This window comes from Atractosteus spatula, chromosome 13, assembly GCF_055471065.1.
Source record: "Atractosteus spatula isolate fAtrSpa1 chromosome 13, fAtrSpa1.hap1, whole genome shotgun sequence".
NCBI lineage: Eukaryota > Metazoa > Chordata > Actinopteri > Semionotiformes > Lepisosteidae > Atractosteus > Atractosteus spatula.
This window is the reverse complement of record NC_142718.1, coordinates 31,250,917-31,270,856: the sequence shown is the minus strand read 5'-3', so window position 1 is coordinate 31,270,856 and position 19,940 is coordinate 31,250,917. Positions and strand designations below refer to the sequence as shown.

Sequence of the window (19,940 nt, the reverse complement as noted above, 5' to 3'; positions counted from 1 at the left end):
TTGATGTATGATTGATATCCTCTATACAATGTCGGGAAGCAACAGAATGTTAATCTTTACAGTCAAAAGTGTAGAATTTAAATAGAGGGATATTTACTTTACTTTGTGACAAAATGACAAAATAGTTTTTATACTTTATTAAACTCTGTAAAGCAGAGAGTCCAGAGTATGTGATAAAAGTATGATGATATGATGTATGTGACATTAGTAAAGTGTTTTACTTGAATAGGTAAAAAGAACAAGACCATTTTAATCTTGATCAGAAACAAACATGAGGATGCAAGTACTGTATTCAAATTTCTCAATGACATTGACAAAGTCAAAGTCAGTGGATTTTTTCCAGAATGAACTGTGAAACATGAATAAGAAGCAGAGGCGATCTACACTGAAGTGCATTTAAAACCAAGAACAGGAGGCACTTCTTTACTCAAAGAGTGGTGGGACTATGGTAGAAGCTACACAGCCATGTTGTAGGCAGTACTGTGGCTTATTTTTAAAAAATGGTTGGATCCTTGGATCAATTAACCATTAACTACTAAATGTGCTTGATGGCCAGAATGACTCCCTCTCATTTGTAACTGTTTTTTTGTTCTTAATATAGCAGGCAGATAATGACAAGTGAACATTTACTGTAAGGAAAGAAAAAAAAACTTTTTTGAGTGCTGGGCTCTCAAAGTACAAGGGCTTCCTGGAGTGAGCCAGGTTTATTTAATATGTGGGTCATTTCAAATCAAGAATGATAAAAATGTAAAAAGGGCTATTCTAAATCAGAGTTTCTATACAACTTTGCTAGTAATGACACCTCATTCTACAATACGCCAAATTAAATAAACATATTACAACTGCGAAAACAACTATATATATATTTTTTTTGCAACAGTATTACAGTTAAGTACTTGCACAAATAGCCAATTCACTTTTCTTATTTGATATAATGGCTTAGAACTGAGGTGACATTTGAATGAAAATGTTAGGACATTTGTTTTTCAGAAGTACTATCGGCCTAGTGCATTAGTAGAATTTCTAGATACATAGAGTTTGAATCCCTTCAAGTTATTCTGTTTTTATAAAAACTTTTTTCCTCTTGGAAGCCCTTAATTGAAAAAACGTGGTGATGCCTCTCTTCTTTTGAGATACAGTGTTTATTTTTAATAGAAACAACAAAGTCCTATCTTTAATTAAACCCATATGAAAGAAAATATTCTACTGACATGGATGCCCAGATACATTTGATCTCTTTAAAAGTTTAAATCTAAAACCTCGGCCACAAGAAAATAATCCAAGCCTGAAGGCAAGCAGTGAGCGAATCATGTCAAGAGAGACCAAGTATGTTCCTAAATCCATCAAATGAGAAGAAAATGATTCATGTTTTGCACAATTCAGCATTAGTTTTGAAGATAGGAATGGAAGTATTTCTCTAATAGAACTGATATTTGAATCAAGCATGAATTTTAAATGTGTAAATATCAGAACACCCAAACCTAGTAATCAAGTCTGTCCTTGTTCTTAGAAATAGCTCAAGAATGAAAGCTTTAGCATGAAGACATCAATCTGATGTTACTGTGATTCAGATTTCTGGACTCTCTACAGAGTTTAAAGTATAAAAACTATTTTGTCATTCCTAAGGTTAGGTTGTACATTTCCTCTATATTTATGACATGACATCTGCTGAGAACAACAGGATTACGCCATTCAATACCACCTTTTGGCCTCCTCAGGAACCATCTGTTCAGACTGTTAGGCCCATGAGTCATGCCTGTATTTGTTTGTATTACTGCATTACGTCATATTGTTTACTGTGTAACTTATTATTCTGCACACTATAAATTTTTTATACTTAGGTGACTCTTTTTGCATTTATTTTTGATTGAATGTAAGTTACCTAGACAATGGCAAAATCTTAATAACAACAGCAAAAACAGTACCAATAATAAATAATAATATCTAATCAGTAACCTTCTGGCATTTAATTATATTTATGTCAAATAGTAACAGAAAGCTAATTATTGATACTCAATATTCATTCAGGCAAGACCATTCATACTTACAAGATTGATTATGCCAAGGAAAAGCCAATGGCTCATCTAGGACAAGTTCTGAAATAGAGTGGACTCCATATCTCTTCTGGGCGGCCTTGGTGGGTTGATATTGGAGAGAACATCTTTAGCGTAAAATGTGTTATGAAGACCGGCTTGCCTGAGTGCTTGTTCTATCCGTACTCTTTGATCAGACAAAATCTGGAAAAAAGAACTCAATTAAAGATGGTTTTGTTCATCAGTTTTCATCATCCATCAGGTGAAAAAACACTTAGGCCCCAAGTTTCCATCAGGGCAAACAGCTTAATACATAAAGCAAACCATATCTTTTTATCACAAGTCAGATAAAAAACAATAAAATAAAAACTTCCATTTGCATTTTAACGCAATTGTGATTGCAATTACCATTATTAATGGTTGTAAAGAAGTAAACATCCACACAAATTGCATAAATATCAACATTTCCTGTCATAACTGGAAAAAAAGAAATTGCACAAGAAAAGCTGCTGGTCAGATTAATAAAGATGACATGTTTTCTGCCTAGCCTGTTACAGAACAGCCACGTAGAAAATTCAAGCACATTTGTTATGAAACATGCTCATGCTGATTCACTGTCTGGCCTTGACAAAAATAGGTTTCATGATTTTTGGACGTGTGGCTAAAGTTTAACTAAGACAAACAGTATTGCGAATGATCCCGAAGTGTAAGGTAATTACTGATCATTTGTATACTGTTACCAAGGTCATCAATACGTTGGGTTCACTGGAAAACATCTTTGTCTTTGTTTCTATTCAGGAAAAACATCATAATTTTAGATAACATTTTAAATCAAATCAAGGAACGGGGTGAAAAAAAGGGAAAACGTCTCACCTCAGTGTCAGTGTACGTGTACAAATGAAACAGTGGCCTCTGAAGAGCCACCTCTTCCTCAGCTCCTATGTTTTGTCTGGCCTTTGATGATTTTGTATCCCCCATCAGCCTCACTGGGTCCAGCTCAGCCACAACAGCCACCTTGGAGAATAATCACCCCGCAGTCTGTTAATTCAGGACCATAAAGCCTCATCGTGCCAGAAGGTGGCAGTAATGGTAAAGATTTTTCAATAAGAAATCATCCACAGATAAAAACAGAATATTAAGGAACGGGTAGATAACACAAAACACTAGCTTCTAGATGTGCTCCGTCCACATTTATTTGTGTTTTGTACAGGTCTCCTGCTGCTCAAAAGTAGCACCTGATTTCTCAGATTCTCAAGGCGTCTTTGCCTCTCCTCTTCCTGCTCTTGCAGTCTGAGGGCTTGTGACTCCTTTTCCTTCCTACGCTGTTGCAGTAGGTCCTGTCTGAAATGTACCCTGGGAAGAGTTTAAAGAATAAAAATGAAATTAGACACAGTAAGTTAAGCTCCTAGAGAAGCAGGAGAAGTATAACCTTCGGGGAGGCATCCTCTGAAATGTTCTGAGGGAATCCAAGCACAGCATAATTGTTCCTTAAAGCAACACTGCTGACTGTATTTGACTGAATGCAATCATCCTGTTTCTGAATGATACTCTTAGAACTCAGTTTGTTTGCCAAACAGGGATCTTCAGAATAACAGCTTCAAGGAGAATTCAAACCAGTAACTCTGTTAATCTTTGTTTTATATTCTGCATAGCTGCTCTTAACTACAGTTATATTCCTGTTGATAACTGCTGACTGACATGTCTCAATGATCCAAAGGAGAATGGGTTTGCTGTTGGTAGAGAAAGGACAGGACACATAGCGTGTACACCTCACAAAACAGCCACAGTTGTAACAAACATATCTAAATGTAATCTTCCATCGAAAGGAATACAATAATCTTTTCAAAGATGTCAAAGCTGTCCTGGGGACCATGCAGATTTACTTTCAGAAACTGAAGGGGAGGACTGCAGTAATTCTGTCTTCTTCAGACAAAGTAGGTGGCTGGATACCCAGCGGGCCATGAACTGTCGGAAACCACAACAGCATCAGAAAGTCAAACAGAGAGAACCTTGCTAAAGTCCCATCTGAGAAAATGAAGAACAAAAATTGCAAATCTAACTTGTGCATCGTTTCTCTGCAGGCGGGCACTTAGCTAGATGATCATGATAAATTCTTCCAAGAATTTGTATCAATAATGCCATCCTCACCGGCCACCACCAGTCACGAAGACACACAGAATTGATCATGGTTCTAGTGCGTGAAGCTTCCTTTGCTATACTAATTTACAGCTCATTCTTCAGGCAGCTAGAAAATTAAACGATCACTTCAGCCATGACACAGTTTTAGCACTGGTGTTTGTTTTGGATTGTTCTGCAGCTGCCACAGTGGCCCAGTGGTCAGCAGTGCTGGGGCCCTAGGTTCAATTCCGCACCTGGGGGTGCTGTCTGCACAGAGTTTGTATGTTTTCCCCTGTGGGTTTCCTCCCACAATCCAAAGACTTACATTTAGGTTGATGGGCTGCTGGGAGAAGTGGCCCTGGTGTGAGTGTGTAATTGTGTCTGTTTGTGTGTCTGTGCCGTGCAGTGGACTAGCATCCTGTCCAGTGTGTACTCTGTCTTATGCCCTTTGCTTGCCAAGAATTGCCTGCTTTGCTTCTCTCCAACCCTGAACTGCATTACCCAGCTACCTATTTCCACCTATATAGGACTGCCGATTTCCAATATACTCAAGTATTTACCAACCATGGTTTTGCCAGCCGCAAGTGTTTTAAGGAGTGAAAGCTCTGTGGTTGGCGAAAGAAACCTGTATTTGCAACAGATAAAACAAAGGCCACAAACAGCTGTGTGCTAACGTTTTTCTTGCCCAGTCAGCATAATACTATGTTTTCTTGTGTTTATATGATATGTTGCACATGGTTATATGACTGCATTTCTACTTAGTGTTTAAGTATTTTGCAGCTTACATATTATGATTTAGCATTTTTCTTTTTCTGTGTTTTTCCGTCTGATCATGTAAAATGTTTGGTATTAGATATGTCTACTTCTTTCTCTCCTATTTGTTAAAGATATGTTTCCTGTTGTATATGTTCGGCTCCCACAGCACTGGTGTTCTTCAGTGTGGTGCTTTTACACAAATCAAAAGTGCTAACTGTTTAGATTTTTTACACTGTAAAATGTTCAAATGGTTTTGGCTTCGGGGAACTCATGTCAAGTTTTTTCATAGATTTCAGCATAAAGGCATTGCTCATTCTTGCACACTGAATAAAACAAAGAGGGTGTTTGTAGCATTTGATAGGGAAATAAGTATTACTGTCAGCGGTGCTAATAATACTGAAGGTCAGTTTTGCCAAGTGATGACTATTAATGCTTATCAGTATTACATTGTGCTAATCATGTCTATGCATACAATGTTTTTGACAACATAAGACTCTTGGAATTTCCAGAGTATGCCCTTCTTATAGGGGGATTCTTTATTTTTATTAATCTAGTACTAGTCACCTCTTCACCAAATACGACCCTGTTCCTGCCTCTAAATAAGATAGGATCACTTGTATTAGGAATTTGTCTTTTCACAGACCCCAACTTGCTCTCCATGAGACACACAGACAGGGAGAGAGAAGCTTGGGGTCAGAGCGCAGGGTCAGCCATTTATATGGCACTACTGGAGCAGTTGCTCAGGGGCCCAATGGAGTAGGATTTCTCTGCCGGCCACAGAATATGAACCGGCAACCTTCCAGCCACAGGTGCAGATCCTTAGCCACCGAGCCACCACACCACCCCCTATCATTCCACATCTTTGTAAAGTAATGATGCCAAAGTTCTTACATTTTATTTCCATCTAGATAAATACATGGTCTTGTACTCATCATTATGTGTCCTCCATTGAAAAGTATTTGTGTCTTTGCCTTGAGTTGATTAACTCAACAACGACCACTTTGTGAAGACAAAAGACTGGTTATCCAAGGACTTGATCATGATAAGGGTACTAAAGAGAAACTCATGACTTCAGTGCCTACCTGAATGATCAAAGGGTGAGCCGGACACTAATTAGTAATACAGTTTAAGCAAGAGGTGTTCCTTAATTTAGGCTAGGCACTAAGACAAATAATCACACCCTGTACACAAAGCTTAAACAAAAACTATCTATGAAAATGTGTGCATTAACCACACTGCTCACAGTCAGAGACTATGTCAAACAAAGAACTGTTTTCTAGAGATTAAAGTTTTCCCCTTTTTCTCTTACATCTTCACTGAAGCACATTACCTCCATAGATATAACTACAATTTTCCAATCCTGTTCCGGTTCTGTGCTCACTTGACATGCTTCCAGGAATCACTTGTAATAAAAGGTAGTGTATTAACTCTAACCCTTTTTTTTATTGAGGTCTTCTATACAACACACTTATTATGAAGCCAGCAGCCATATCACCCTGCAGCTCTCAACTGGCTACCCACTAAAGCTAAGCAGGATTGAGCCTGGTCAGTACCTGGGTGGGAGACTTCCACTTTCTCAGGGGTCATTAAAGATCCCCTGGCATTTCTCGATAAGAATAGGGCGTTATCCCGGAGTCCGGGCCAAATTTCCCCTCTCGGCCTTTACCGTGGCCTCCAAATTGTTCCCATGTATGATTGTCCAGGGTGTACCCTGCCTTGCGCTCGTTGCTTGCCAGGTAGGCTCCAGCTTCCTGCGACATTGTATGGTAGAAAGCAATTTGGCAAATGACATGACATGACTCGTCATCAACAGAGCTTACAAACTCCTGGATATCTCAGGACTTGTTACAGCAGTGGACAGAACTGTAGCTGGAAACTGAACAAAAATGTAACTTCCCTGAGAGTAAGACTAGACATCAGGCCACACTGAAAAGTAAATTTAAAGACCTGACCTGTGTTAGAGCTCAACTACTAATTTATAAAACAAGGCAATTCTGCTATGTATACGCTAATATCCCTGGTTTTTTCTTGCAGTATAATGGAAACAATATTAAGTGTTAAGTTTCTGTTAAGGTTTTCTCAGTTTTTAGCACTGAGCAGATGAGTGATGTTTTTTCACAAATCCTTTTCACATTTTAATCTTCTTAGTCTTCATGCCTATGAATCTCTTTGCTAAGAAATTTGAGCCACCTACTTGAACTGATGTGAAAATATTTGGGAGGAACCTCTTCTGTGTTCTGAGACGGCTAATGGGAGATCATGTCAGCCAGAATCCAGCACGCAGGTCATGTAGGTCACACTGTATCAGTGTTTCTTGGTGCAGCAAATGGTGCACTCATAAATGTTTATTTCATTCTTAAAAGCTGCCAGCAATCACTAACATCTGGTTTAAACAAGTTAGAAACTGATGAACAAGTCTGAGTTTCAGAAAACAAAGGCTTGTTAGAACAATGCAAAATATTCTTCAAATTGCAAAAAATTCATTTCTATGTATGAAAATTAAAATGCAAGTTTAAATATTCATCTTGACACAGAAATGAAATTATTTGAAATAATTTCAGGTATTACAATGAGCATTTAAAAATATATGCATACATTTAAAACAAATATATGCACTGTCGTGCTGAGAATTGAAGCTTGGTAACTTATTACATTTACAGTATTTTTCTTCCAGTCTATTGCTTTTCTCACTGCTCGCATTATTAAACCGTGTAGCAGGAGGCCATGATTCCTGTTACCATGAAAACAAAGTTCTAAAGTGGCTTGGGGTAAAGAAACCAAGCTTTTAGGCAGAGAATTAGTTTCATTTTTTATGCAACTGTGGTTAGGATTGCTGCCTTTCAGCACTGGGGCCCTGGGTTCGATTACTGGGGTGCTGTCTGTATGGAGTTTGTATGATCTCCCCGTGTTCATGTGGAGCTCCAGGAGCTCTGGTTTTCTCCCATAGTTTAAAGACATACTGGTAGGTTAATTGACTTCTGGGTAAGTGTGTGTTTGTGTCTGTGTCTGTGTCTGCCCTGTGATGGACTGGCGTCCTGTCCAGGGTGTAACCCGTCATGTGGTCGTTTCTTGCTGGGATTCCAGCACCCCCACAACCCTGTAGTGGATAAAATTACCAGAAAATTAATGGATGGATGGATTAACTTGTATAAGACAAGTCACAACGAATCGATTAAGGCAGTCCAGATGTTTGGACTAGTCTTAATGTCATTTAATACAACCAGCCACAGGATCTTTTATTTACTGCACCCTCCCTTCAAATGGTCCCAACGTCTGCAAAATCAGTCCCCTCTCAGTTACTATTACAAGGGATGAAAAACAGGAACCAGAAAAACTAGAAGGTAGTGCTTTCTAGGATGCAGTCGGGGACGACACTGTCATTTCCTCTAAAAACTCAGCAAACCAACTCATCTATTATAAAGCTGAACATCAAATGAAGCCAGGGTTTACAACATACCTACATATGCATTTTACTGTACGAGATTGTCCTGGGTTTGTAGGATAGAGCATTTTTGGGTGACAGGCTAAAGGTCTTTTAGATGTGATTGTACCTCTGAGACCCCTTCTCAATGACAATTTCCAAATGACTATTTTTACTATCTTCAGTCACAACACCATTTGGTAGGTGGGGACTGAGTTGCCTTTTAATCACACATGGTGGAATTAGTTGTTGCAGTTGTTGCGCGACCCACATTATTTGCATTTGCTGTATTGGATTGTAAATCAATCCAATCAAACTATGTTGAAAAAAGGATGAGTTTTGTGGTTTTGGAGTTCGACACATTACCTTTCCTGGTCTTTTCTGGCTTGCTCTGCAAGGAGGCTCTTCAGTTCCTCCAGCCGCTGCCGATCCCTTCTTTCCAGTTCATCTCTCCTGCTCTGCTTCTGCGTGTAATACCGCTTGATCTGGGGAAAAGAGACATACCTCTCTGTTCATATAAACAAAATACACCTAATAAAGAAAATAGGAATTCAAATCAGCAATGCATTTTGCCATGTGTACCTACCACATTCCTGGCCAGAAACTAAAACAGGGTGCTGGGGTTACTTAAGATCACAGCCTTGCTGGGAGCAAAGTCTGAACTGAACTATTTCTCCCCAAACATTTCCAATAACTGCTTAGCAGGGACACTAATCTGGAGCCTAACCTGGCTGACAATGGACTCAAAGTATGATACACTCTGGATAGTAGGTTGCAAACCCTGGCATTCATTTGCATGCCATTTGCATTAGCTCCCCGACTGCATCCTAGACAGCACTAGCGTCTAGTTTTTCTAGTTTTTTCATTTTCATTTTTCATCCCATATAAAAGTAACTGAGAGGGGACTGGGTTTGCAGAAATTGGGACTGTCTGAAGGGAGGGTTTAGAAAAAAGATCTTGTGGCTGGTCTAAACATCTGTGCTGCCTAAATTGATTCATTTAGACTCATCTAATACAAGTTAATCCATCCATCCATTCATTTTATGGTATTTTATTCCACAATACAGTGGTGGGGGTGCTGGAACTTATCCTGGCAAGCAACAGCCACAAGACGAATACACCCTGGACAGGACGCCAGTCCATCACAGAGCAGAGACAGACACAAACACAAACACACAGCACATACACACACGTATACCAGTGACAATTTAGAGTCTCCAGTCACTACATTGCACAGAGCATACTGTATGTGTATACTGTGGGAGGAAATCAGAGCACCAGGTGAAAACCCACAAGGCCAAGGGGAGAACCTACAATCACGATACAGAAAGTGTGTCAAGACAGAGCACAACCCAGGATCCAGGAACTTTCCTTCTTGGGTCCTTGTGAGGCAGTGACTTAAGCTACCCCCACCACCCTGTAAAAATCATTTCAGTTTCTGGCCAGGAACATCGCAGGTGCACATGGAAAATATATTGCTGATTTTAATTCCTGTTTTCTCTCTGTTTTCTTTAGTAGGTGTATACTAAATATTTTGATAATGTGAACTGGAATGATACAATGATTATATCTCACTAAAGAAAAAAATAGCCTTTGAAGAAAACATTCTGCTTCATGCACTGCTATCATCCCCTAACAAGAATACAGAAATCAACTACATAAATGTTCTTGTAAGTTCGGGGGCAATCCCATCTACTATGATGCAAGAAGTATATCAGTTCTTCATTATCTAATGCATCAGTCATGTAGTGTTGTCTGACATAGAAAAATACTGATACTGTGCTTGGCCTTCTGATTACTCTGACAACTCCCCAAGAGAGGAGAAATAAGCGAGGATCTTAAAAACAAATTTGCAGTTTTCAGAGTTATCTATGAGATTATACTAAGATAACTAGAAACATGAGATTACATATAGACAAAACACTTCTCACTTCATTAATCTAAAATGGTTCAGTGTAACACTAGGTATAAGACAATGCATCTGGGCATCTATGGTATAATAATACCAATTCTGACAATGCAAAAGCAAATATAGTAAAACCTGTAGTTAGTAAACTAGATAAAGTTTCATTGCCTGAAAGATAATTTAACAAATCTATTTCAACCTAAAAGCTGTCATTAATCAGCCTTCATATAACATTCACACGAGCCCTGCAGTCATAATTTAATTAAAGAGTTTATAAACCAAAACATTTTTTGTGCCATCTGTCAGTGTGTCACAGGGAACAAGGGTAAAATAAAATTTCTCAAGACAAATACAGGTGAATATGAAATTACATCCCTCCTTTTATTTAGCACAAAGAAAACTTGACTATTAATTAAACTAAACACATAGTGTGCACAAAGGAAATAAAATACTGTCTTTATTTAAACTTCAGCAGCACTTCATACTTCAATGGCTAAAACATTGCTTGCTGCATCTCACACCCTTGCAAAATCTAGCACTGGAGACCTATACCTGCACACAAAATATGATGGCCCCTCCAGGTGATGCAGGAGGGCATTAAACAAAAAAGTCCTTTTACTTACTGTAAATGATACCTTACACCTAAAAACGCAGTTCTTGTTACAAGATATGGAACGAGTGGGGAAAAAACTGAACTTCTGTTTCATCTCATAATATCTCTCGTATTGAGTGGAATTGCTCAAGATTTACTTTCTCTTTTTGTAGATTTCTTCTGGCTTCATCTTTTTGTTGTTTTGTCCTCAGCCTTTCTTCTTCTTCTTCCTGTTTCCTAGCCGCTATGGCTCCTTCCAGCCTGGCGACTTCCTCCTGATGGGCACGCCACTTTCTAAGCTGGGGAGACAGCAGGGCAGTTGTCCGTCAGTAAAAAGCCGCGTCGCTCTTTCTCACCCCTCCATTTCCCTTTTCAGAATGAAAAATGCTGATAACGTTTTTACTGGCTTTAGAAATGCTACGGCAATTAAGAGTCACGCAGGAGCAAAAGAGGAGACGGCTTTGACAACAGCTTTGAAGGCACTGAAGGAGCTGAAGTGGTCCAGTGAAGCCCAGATTGTTTTAGTGACTGGTCCCATGGTCCCATTGGAATGGACCCATGGACCATGTCTAAGCCTTACACACATCTTTGTATGTTCGTTTGATAATTCCGCAATCCGCTCATACAAAATATTCAAATAGAATGCTAAGGGAATTTTCTCTGTGGCAAAACAGTTATTTTCTTTTAAAAGCACATACTGTAAACATCAGTGAGGCATAACATGCATTTCACTGAAAAGCGTGCAGGTGACAGGACCATTAAGAATCAGGTTTCCACAGACTTTATCTACAGCTAGGATGGAAGCATCTTATCACAAATAGCTGTGCAGCATTATCAATAGAGAACAAGTGCTTTTGCAGATAGCTCAGGCCATCCCAAATTAAACACAACAACAGTTAATTCTGTCCCACTCTACTAAAGTGTAGCATATAGAACTCTATAGAGCAATTATTTTGCTATGAACCACATTTCCCCAAAAATATTTCATCAATACTTTGAAGAAAATTAAATTGTTCATAGATCACTTAATTGGAGTCTTCTCAAGACAAAAAAATGGTTTGTTAAAATAGGAATATAATATTTTTCTTGGGGAAACTGAAAATGCTGAAAGTGGAAAAGCAAATGGGAAATTAGCTAGTAAGATAAATAAAAAGCATTAAAAGCAAAGAATGTTATATCAGTCAATACGCCCAAACACATTACACATACAGTACATATGTAAGAGACAGATCATCTGAGATGTTTGGCATATTTGGTTTCATAATATCATTACTGATATGATTTTAATGCCCTTGATAATTTTAACTCCTACAATTGCCTAAGTTGCAAAAATATCCCCTGAACTGAACGACATTGTGAAAGATGCCCTTGTCATCATTTCCAACACCATTTCCTAAAAGAGCTCAAGGGAAAATGTAACATTGCCTACTTCCCATGAAGCAGCTCAATACTCTGCAGTTTATTATGGGCTTCAGTGGGTAAAACAAGCAGTGACATGTCAACATGCCTTCCAATCATGCAGAGATATTTGTTTTGTTACAAGCTCTTATCGTAAAGCTGCTTAGGTGCAATCAGACAACTCAACTAAAAAATAAAACTAAGGACAAGGAAAAAAGAACTTGCACAATCTATTTTCAGGTAATTGAATGTTTGCCTTGACATTCCATTGATGTTGCAGTTTTGTACTTGAGTCTTACAAATTCCAAAAGCAAAATTCACAGTTGTGTAAATGACATTTACAATACACACTACATAGGTTTCAGGTCACAACCTCTCTCTTTTTGACACTTAAATCACTGCAGTTTGAATCAAATCAGTGATATTCACATATTCATGAACAACATATAACAGCAAAGCAACACAGAAAAGAGCTCATGGTCCTTATTTCAGTCTAATCAATTTTGTAAAAATCATACTATTAACATATAAATAACTGTAATATACAACACAATCAACAACTGACAAATATACAGTACCAGTTTATCATTCAAATTTAATTCAGCTGTGGATTGCAATGAAAGTAATTAAAGTTCACCGATTGGTAGAATAAAATTATTAAGGTAATATATAATTATATTAATTATTATAATATAAAATTAAGGTAGTATATAATTTTTGTTTTGAGAAATACTTTAAATTCTTTCCCAGAAAAGATCTTTCTAAAATGGTGGGAATTCCCACTTCTTGTGTTTCTGTTGTAACATTAGTGAGATTAGAAAAGTAATTGCTCTCTTCCGACGATATGTAGATCATTTTTCCAATTTTACTTTTTCCCACACATCCTATAAAACCTAGATTATTTTTAGTAAAGTGTAAATATCATTACTCTTTCTTTCACAAATAATACCTTACTATAGCCTTCACTCTCTGTTGACTGTTTTCTACAGTCTTTTGAAAGGCCAGACATTCTGACGGCAAAAGACACAGAACATAAAATGAAACTAGTCAGCAGGATTAGCAGGAAAAGCCAAGTCTTCTGAAATCACATAATCAAACCTAATCTTCAACCTGGCTCAGAAACTGCAGTTTTCAGATAAATCCTCATAACATTATATTCTGTAGACACTGGTACAAAATATTATTCTGATATTCTCTCAGGATTAAATATCTTATTAAATAGAACAAAACTATGCTACAAGGTGGTGGTGTTTTAAAATTAATGAGATACCTTAATGGATTTGAATAGGTTCTGTGTATGTTGTACTGAAGCTGCACTAATGAGATTAGCAGTGGCATATGAATCCTAAGGTACAATATCACTTTTGTTATAATTACAGAAGCATTGAGAATGCACAATCCTGTACAACAACAACTGTGAAAGGGCCAACGGAATGCACAGACAGGGAAAACGTTTGAAGAGAAATTCGTTTTCAGGTTAAAATGTTACATATAAATACACTACATTCCTAATGAACTATTATGTCAAAAACTAAGATATATGGCAAAATAATAATTTTGACAGCCAATTCTAGCCAATCTATTATTTTGAACCTTGATTTATGCAAGAACATTAAACTTGTTTCCCTTGTCGTGGGACAAAAGTATTGCTTGGTGCTTGGATTTGAAGTTGAATTAGGCCATGCACTAGAAGCCAAAATGCTTTGATTGGAACAAAGCACCTCTGGAACAAAGATAACCAATTTACAAGTTACTGCATTTTTGTGAATGGTTTTGAATGCCTGCTGGTGATAAAACTGTTCACAGAAAGCACTGTGGATTAGTGACCACCTGCTGGCTCTAGGTTCAAATGTCTGGTGGCACATTACTCTTGTGAAGCCACTTTGGACATATGCATCAACAAACTACATCAATGATAATAAAAGAGAGTAAAAGTTCATGGCATAGTAGCAGTTTTCCTAAGTTTTTATGCAGCTTATTAGATCTACCACATTTTTCAAAGTTTGTATAACACTACACCTTACTTCTATATGATTAATTGTGCACACTTCATGATTTAAAATCATTTAATGATTTTAAATATACTTTTCTATTACACTTAATTGTGCTATTAGCTTACCACAGCAATCACTAAGAGAGATATATACCGCTCCTTAAATAAACTTAATAAAAGTGATGTACAGTATTGTTGAATTATAAGACGTGCAACAAAACAACAATTAGATGATGGATGCAGTATTCCTAAAATAGCGTGCAAACCTCAATCCTCCTATTAATTTAGTATTAATCTGCATGCAATCTGTCATCTGCCAAAATGTCAGTAAAATAACTGCACATGCATCTGTGGATACATGCATGTTTGCCAAGCACCACAAAATAATTGTTTTAACAGTAAATGGTAAATCAAAACAGTTCTCTCAGAAACACAGAGGTTGGGTAGAAAAACAGGTACCACTGATCAATGCTAATGTAATCTTTGATCCAAATTTGATTTGATTTGTAGTTCCTTTCTCCTGATAGTATGGATGTAACTAATGTGCAGAGTAGTGACTAAAAAACTGCAGTTTCTTAAACACTCTGATAACCCACGGCAATAATTACACTATCAATCAAATTCTTCTCAGCTCCGGTAAGATAGGTTTGTCTTTCTGACAGGCACTGAAAATATGGAAGTCAAAATAAAATTACAATCAGGGTTTTGTGGGACGACAGGTGTATTTCAGTGGTGTGTCAGTTTTCCCAATATACTTATTATTTGAAAATAGTTTTTAAGGATGAATACTGAATGGTTTGATTTAATAAAATAATTTAGATTTAACTTATTTAATAGGATTCACTTCATTACATTCATTTTTATGCAGTGGTACCAAGACACATCTTAAAACAGAAATGGTCTCAAATGGTCTGATCACTTCCTAATGTTCCTTATACCATATTCTCCTGATCTGAAGCAAACAAGCAAAAGAAAGTGTCATTATAATAAGCTCATTACAGACCTAATACTGCATTAAAGGGATCTTTCAGGGAATATGTTAACTGAATGAAAGGCAAACAGTAAAACAGCTTAAGCACTTAACAAGGTTAATGATTCAGATGAAACCACGCTTAGCATATTTTGAAAGATCTCTGGTTCTCTAGATAATGAAGAAGTTATTACAATTTCCCCTTTCCTTTCAGTCAAGAAGAAAGAAAGATATGGGGCAAAAACTGCTTTTCATCAGACCAATTAATCAGCAGGCACACTGATGCCTACATCATTAACATGGTTTCTGTGAAAACATTAATGTGCAAAAAGTACTTAATTGCACGAAAACTCACTGTCACATTTAAAGTGCCATGGATGAGAAAACTTGTATCTGGAGATAAGATCCATCTCCCTATTTCAATCATTTTGTAAGAGGATTTCCACAAAATATCCACCTTTCTATAACATGCAGAATTCGAACTGTAAAAAAAACTGATAACAAACTGTTCCAGTCATAAATCCTATAGCTGGAAATGTCAGAAAAGACAGAAGAGCAGCTGCCCCTTCTGATCTGCAAGTGAAATTTCAAAGACGCTTCTCTATTAATGTGATGTTACAGTGTGCTGATGACAGCTATTACCTCCCTCGTTGGGGGGTCCATAAAAGGCGTTTAATAACTTCCTCTTCATTATGCTCAAAATGAACTATTTCAAGTGTGATTATGCATAAGTGTTCCTTGAAACAAATGTGAAAGTTTATTGCTATAAATGTTCCAATCATAACATGACTATGCCATTTGTAATTTTAACAGCTTTGTTATGTAGAAAAATGAAAATATGCTGCTACATTAAATTAGATGATCATTTCTCTGAAGTCCTTTTATAAAATGTATTTATGCTGATAATCTGTGAAAGTTATACAGTGCTAGAAACACATTCTGTTTTTGCTATAACACCTAGTAAATTGTTGCTAAATATCTTTTTTCCCCCATCCGCCCTCAACGTTATGCCAAGACTGGAACTGTTGTTTAAGATTAATGGAGGCCAATGGGACAGTTAATCCAACAGAACTGTCAGCTTCAAGACCTTCTATGACTCATATTTTACACTCTTCTCTGACAATCATCAACCTGCAGTTTTTTGTTGGTTGACTTTAGTGTTCTTTTCTGCAGCGGTAGTCAAATTATTTTTTTTCACATATACCAAAAACAAAACATCACAGACATGGGTTAAGCAAGGTTTTCCAATAGTACACCTGAACATGGTTAATGTGTAACCGTTCATACACTGCAGCTAGATATTTTAAATTCCTACACACTGAAAAAACTATTTACCTAAAACTTTCTCCCTCCTTCTCAAATGATTTGCTCTTTCAGTCTTGATGTTCAAGGCTTCACACTAAATTTTATACCCAGCACAATATTTAAATTGCCTGTACAGTATTCAAATGTGCGTATACACAATAGCTCATCAAATCCATGGAGCTATACAAGATAAAGATGTGGCAGCTGTAAACTATTATCTAAATGCTTTAATTCTGTGTAACCATGGTGATATTTTGGCCTTTGGTTTATAAAAACACAACAAGACCCAAAAATCCTTTAAAGAATTTTAACCACTGGAATAAAATAATAAATAATGTATTTCAAATAACTATGTTTCTTATAAAATCTAAAGATATAATACACTATGGTAGTGCAATGGCCTTTTTATTATTTTTAATTCTGCATTATATAGAACACAGAGAAAAGTGCAGAGGCGGATAGAGAGACTTAGAGGAATAACATGCATAATGTGCATGGCAGCACCACATACAGGGATTATAAGATGCTTAAGGATTATCTCAATGTGGTACTTTGTTATTATTTTATAGGGAATGTATTTCAGGAGTATAAAAAATATTCCAATCATGATTCCAGTTTTTGATACAAGGTTGTTACCGTGCATCAATAACAAAAGTTATACATTCCTGCAGCTTTTTGTAGTATATTAACATTTTCAGTGATATTTAAAATTATTCACTTTATATGATGCACTTTTGGCTATTAACAAAAGCTTCACAATGTTGCCTGTTTCTGAAGATATTTTTACAAAAGACATATGAAAACACAACACAAAACTCAGATCTTCTAAGTTTTCATTGATTGTGTTTTAGACATAAAAAGTACTGTCACGAGAAAGTAAATTAAACAAGAGGTTACCAACAGATGCAGTCCATTTGCCTTAGCCAGAAAATGGTTTGCCCTGTTTTGTATTAAGTAGCAACAGGGGTGGATTTCAAAACCTAATCAAGCTGTACAGTCAGATTGGGCTGCAATAGATGGGGCAGTGATATTTTTTGTTTGGCAAAGGAACGTTTTTAGATAACCTGACACAGAAGAGTCCTAAGGGATTTTTCTGGAAAACACTAGTATTTATTTTAGTATAACAGAAACCTTTTTTGCATTAAGTCTCTTTCAGTTGCAATATTAATAATACTAAACTATAATAGTACACTAAATTATTCAGTAGGTCATGAATATGAATACATGCTCAGACTCTTAATAACCTGAACATTATTAGAAAGGCAAGTAAAGAAACCATTTAGCCCCCTTCAACTCGTTTAGTTTTCTATAACAGTACTATTTGCACAGGGAAGAAATTCCCCAAATAATGAAGCCATCTTCTCTGTGGCAGATACCATGTGACAACTGACACTAAAAACCCTTGGGAAAAATCATTGCTTACCCTTAAGGTGAGGAAACAGCAAGCTGATATTGATTTTACAGTAAATGTATAAGCAATTGCTTATTGAGAGGGACCAGTGGGTGCTGAACAGCCAGCTGTGGATAAAACAAGTCTCAGAGCAACAGGATCTAGAAAAAAGCATCTCCTTTTTATCGGAAAGTACCACTTTTATATGGAAAAAATGACATCGATCTGAAAAGTAATTTTCTAAACATAGCTTTTAGAAAATAACTCAAAGATTCCCAACACAGGTTTTTTAGAACACTGTCTAAAATATGCAACTATGTTTACTAATGGAATTTCTTTCACATTACCAGTTGGGCAAAAGGTTTTCTAATGTACAAGTGAAAATCTACAGAATTTAACCTGTTAACTTGCATTCAGCACTGCACATAAAGATAAGGCATTCAGTATACAGGAAAATTATTTCAATTAAGATCAAGAAATAAATATTGAAAACATACAATAAATATTTTTAATAAAACTTTAAATATTGTAAATGTGGAAGAGATGATGCATGTACTTAATAAGGAAAGGTGGGTAGCTGCGTCAGCATGCGTAGGCTGCAAAGGAACAAGTAATAGGTTTATTTCATGCTGAAAAAAAGAAGAGAGAAAACACAACGTTTCGGCCGTGGAGCCTTCTTCAGGTGTGAGGAAGAAGGCTCACACCTGAAGAAGGCTCTACGTCTGAAACGTTGTGTTTTCTCTCTTCTTTTTTCAGCATGGAATAAACCTATTACTTGTTCCTTAATAAGGAAAGACAGTCTCAAAACCACCTTAGTTTTTTGTACATGATTCTGTAAATGTAATTGCTGCATGAGTTCAGTGTTTTAACTGAGCTTTAATTGAACTAATTTCATGTCCATGCAAGTGTCTAAAGAAAAAATGTGTTTTATGAAATCTGAGATTTTACAACAATTGCATGGCATATGAACGGACTAACTGATTGATAGAGAAGAACAATTCTGTATCTGCCCCAGATAAGGCTCATGCCCTATGCCAAGCCTGAAATGAGACTTCGGTTGCAAAACCAAGACTGGCTGACTAAATTGCAGTCACTTTCACAGACATTAAAGAGAAGACATCGAACCTCAGAGTAAGTATTATTTTCTAAATTAAAGCAAACTATAAGTTGTCACTGTGCAAATACATATAAATAACATCAAACTCTGTGGAATAATAAAAGCAAAACTGAAATACCAAATTATCTTAATTAGCAGCTGTCTACTACTTTTCAAAAGCCCGCAGCTACTTAAAAAGTAACAGACCAAAAGTAACAGACCCACATACTATTTTAGAATAGTTAAAAAACCCCAGGTTCCATGCAACACTTCACCTTGCATAGAAATGACTGAGATGCAATGCAAACTCCTAAAATAGAAAAAACATAATTAAATAAAATTACAGCTTTTTATTCTTTTTCCTACAGGATGCCAAAAGCAATTTACCTGGGAAAAGCAATGGCACTGGAATTAGCAAAACAAGTTAGAGCGTGTAACAAGTTGTATGCTGTTACATGTTATCTATTTAAGAGAAGGTCCCTTTAGGAGGGGAAAAAAAAATTCAAGTTGTAACCATGTCCTCCCGATAACTTACCTTTTCTTTTAGTTCGGCACAAACTTTCTGTTGGTGCCTCCGATCCATCCTGAGCGCCACCTCTTCATCGTAGGTAGAGCACGCTTCTTCCAGGGTCATTACTGCCTTCATGAGCAGGTCTGTGCGGTCTCTGGTCCAGCCCTGCAGCACGGCTTTCTTCTGCTCCACAGTGAAGCGATACCAGTCCCAACACCTCTCGTGATCACTCTGCATCAAAACACGTCGTTACTGTTCATACCTGCGCCGTCATCTGTCAGTCTCATTAAACCAAACGTTCCACACCACACTATAACCCTTATTATGCTTTGAGCTAAATCATTACATTTAATAACTTAAAAACCACAGTAATCAGTGCTTGTCTCCTTCAGCATAGCTCCACTAAGGCTATTCATTATAATGTCAGCAAATCTGTACTGGATGCTGTCTG

General features: G+C 36.9%; 1 protein-coding gene across 1 annotated transcript in view; it reads right to left on the bottom strand.

Moving 5' to 3' along the window:
- LOC148822061 (coiled-coil domain-containing protein 148-like) overlaps positions 1-19,940 on the bottom strand; it is a 40,499-nt gene that overhangs the window by 2,546 nt on the left and 18,013 nt on the right. Inside the window, exons 9-14 of the mRNA XM_088931239.1 lie at positions 19,514-19,720; positions 10,985-11,125; positions 8,695-8,813; positions 3,269-3,386; positions 2,907-3,047; positions 2,049-2,237 (exon numbers count right to left, since the gene is read on the bottom strand). Coding sequence (XP_088787365.1) covers positions 2,085-2,237; positions 2,907-3,047; positions 3,269-3,386; positions 8,695-8,813; positions 10,985-11,125; positions 19,514-19,720 — 879 coding nt within the window. The 3' untranslated portion in view covers positions 2,049-2,084. The remainder of the gene's footprint in view (positions 1-2,048; positions 2,238-2,906; positions 3,048-3,268; positions 3,387-8,694; positions 8,814-10,984; positions 11,126-19,513; positions 19,721-19,940) is intronic.